The following is a 3,134-nucleotide window of genomic DNA, read 5'->3' on the forward strand; positions in this document are numbered from 1 at the left end:
AAATCAGTCCATCATCATCATCACGATCAGGGCTTTGGGGAAATCAGACTCTAGCCACGAGATCAGCAGCACAGGATCTCAGTCTGAACTCCATGCCGTCATATCTGCATCTATCGCAGACGAATCTTTATTGAGTTCTCTAACAATGCCAGCAAACATCTGCAGCTAATGTGTCTCTGAGAGATTTAATAATGATTGTATGGCCCGAGGTTCAGCACAGACGTCTAGGGAGCACTATAGAGTCTACTTGACTGTTAAACTGGATTGTGTGAGAATAAGATGCAGAATTTATTTCAGTTTTAGCTTTAGTTATTTTAGTACATCAAGTTGAGAATGAAAATGAGACATGTTGAAATGTAAAAAAGAATAAATATATATATATATATTTCTTTTCGGTGTTTATTTTATTTCACAAAAATGTAACTATAATATAAAATGCAGGATTTTTTTAACTGAAATTAATGCAAAAAAATCTGAATTCGCTCTTTCATTGTTTTTATTTTGTTGTTTTCTTTTATTTAATTTAAGTTAGAGTTTTGTTATTTTGTTTACTTTTTGTCATTTTAAGTAGTTTTTTCTTAAAATGTCTATATAATTTTTATTTAGTTTTTTAGTAGTAACAATGTAGTGACAATGTTGTTTATGGTTTTAGTTTAATGTAAGATGGAGAGTTTTTGAGCTGAAATGAATGCAAAAATTCAAAATTCACTCAAATATTATAATGTCCCTTTTCATTTTAAATTTAGTTATAGTTTTTGTAATTTTGTTGTGTGGTTTGTCATTTTAATTAGTCTTTTTTTTAATATGTCTATATAGTTTTAATTCATTTTTATTTCAGTTTTAGCTTTAGTTATTTTATTACATGAAGTTAAATTAAATGAAAATGAGAAGTTGCTAAATTAAAATCAATTTAAGTAAATTTTTATATTTTATTTCATTTCAGTTAATATTTTATGTAACAAAAATGTTTTTATGGTTTAAGTTGAAGTATAATATCAAATGCAGGGGTTTTTTTTATCTGAAATTAATGGGACAATTTTTTTTCATCAATCTTTTTTTCTCAGGTGTTTACGTGAGACTCTCTGTTTGCCTGATTTCATGATCTTGTGTACAAGGAATCTGTTTTGGGCTTTTTTACGTTCTAGAAGTTAGTATTTATTTAGTTTTTAAACACTCCAAAAGCTTTTTAAAGTAAATTAATACTTTTTTTCATCAAGGCCGCATTAAATTGATCAAAAGTGACAGTAAAGACATTTATAATGTTACAAAAGATTTCTATTTCAAATAAATGCTGTTCTTTTGAACTTGTTATTCATCAAAGAATCCTGAAAGATGCAATGTATCACAGAAATAGCACACACACACAGTAAATACTAAAACATTAAATAAAATATTTTATAATGTGTTTTATTTAATATAGTTTTGTCATATTTTATAAAATATTAAATACAAATATTTTATTGTGTGTTTTATTTAATATTATTTTATTTCAAAAATAAAGAAAATAAAATATAAAATAAAAATATTTTAAAAAATACTCTGTTTTCATAATATGTCTATAACTCTTATGACGTGATGCGTCTGTCCTGTTTTTGTCATTTGTGTTTGTTTCAGTGTTTCTGCTCTGTTGTGGTGTGTTATGATGACCTGTCCTGTCCTTCTCTCTAATATACTCAGAGCACATTCAGGCATTTAACCCAGTTTGCCCATGTTGACTGTATGTTGTGTGTCTGTTTTATACAGCACAATCCGGATCAGTCGGAAAGGATGGCACATGCTTCTCAACTTCTGTTTCCACACGGCCCTGACGTTCGCCGTGTTCGCCGGAGGCATCAACCGAATCAAATACCCCATCATCTGCCAGGCCGTGAGTCTTTCATCTGCGCTCACATTGTGTCCTTCAATGCATTAAATCGATTATTCATGTGTGCTGCATTATAATGCGGTGTGTGCATGTGCATGTGTTTCTGATTGCCTCATGCATACAGTCTCTGACATTCATGAAACTGCTGTATAGACTTAGCATCATATATTTGCACTTAAGATGCTGTCGTGCCTTCAGGGGCTTTCAGTGGCGCTTTTGTCAAAACGTGTGTGTTTGTGAGGCTCTATTCTCGTGAGCATCACCAAAAAGCTTTAGTTATTGTGTTGCACGACTGCATTTCGTCCCACATTATGGACTAAAGATAAAGCAGACGATGTGAAAGCGTGGCTCAGTGGGACGCTGTACGTTTCTTTAACCCGGTCAGATCTGTAGTTTTAACCCCGTTCAAATCTGGTGAATGAATGAGAGCCGCAGAAGCCAAAATTTAAATGTAGTACTTTTACTTTTTAATTCTACTTCCTTAAGTGCGAATTTGAGTTTTTTAAATTCTTTTTGCTACCTTTAGTGGTTTATAAGGCGCAGCCCTGAATTATACAGTACATATGCATATGATAAACTAACCGTTTTATAACATTATATAATGCTTGCATGCTTTTGAGAGTGCTAATGTTTAAAAATTTATTTGTCAATGTCTTATAAATTATTGGATTTAGTTTGAGTACAATTTGACTTGGCAACAGGATGCAAATTTACTAAAGGCATCAATCAGTTATTGACCTTAACATAAAAAAAAATGCTTTATTTAATTTTCAAAATAATGTATTATTTATTATTTAATACTATTGTACAAATCACCATGTTTAGTATATTGTGCTCGCAGGCGATTAAAATTTTTAATCTTATTACATAATGTACCGATTAATTAATCAGTTTAATTGCAAATTAATTACACATCAATTTGGGCTGAAAAATTACCCCCCAAAAGATCATTTCAAATCATTACGGTGTTAAATGAGAAAAACATTCAATAGACATTACAAAAAAAGTAATAATAATAATATATATATATATATATATATAAATGTACCGATTAATCAGTTTAATTGCAAATTAATTACACATCAATTTGGGCTGAAAAATTACCCCCCAAAAGATCATTTCAAATCATTACGGTGTTAAATGAGAAAAACATTCAATAGACATTACAAAAAAAGTAATAATTAATAATCCACTGAATCATCGATTCGTTCAAAAACGAGGATTCATTCAGTAATGCATCACTGCTGTGTGTCACTTGCATCACTTGCAG

General features: G+C 30.3%; 1 protein-coding gene across 1 annotated transcript in view; it reads left to right on the plus strand.

Annotated features, from left to right (window-relative positions):
- LOC107720869 (adhesion G protein-coupled receptor A3-like) overlaps positions 1–3,134 on the plus strand; it is a gene marked incomplete at its 5' end in the record, with an annotated part of 91,183 nt that overhangs the window by 71,773 nt on the left and 16,276 nt on the right. The window contains 2 exons of the mRNA XM_016528702.1: positions 1,065–1,072; positions 1,744–1,867. Of these exons, the coding sequence (XP_016384188.1) occupies positions 1,065–1,072; positions 1,744–1,867 (132 nt within the window). The remainder of the gene's footprint in view (positions 1–1,064; positions 1,073–1,743; positions 1,868–3,134) is intronic.

Source organism: Sinocyclocheilus rhinocerous, unplaced genomic scaffold (genome assembly GCF_001515625.1).
Source record: "Sinocyclocheilus rhinocerous isolate Xijiao unplaced genomic scaffold, SAMN03320098_v1.1 scaffold5941, whole genome shotgun sequence".
NCBI lineage: Eukaryota > Metazoa > Chordata > Actinopteri > Cypriniformes > Cyprinidae > Sinocyclocheilus > Sinocyclocheilus rhinocerous.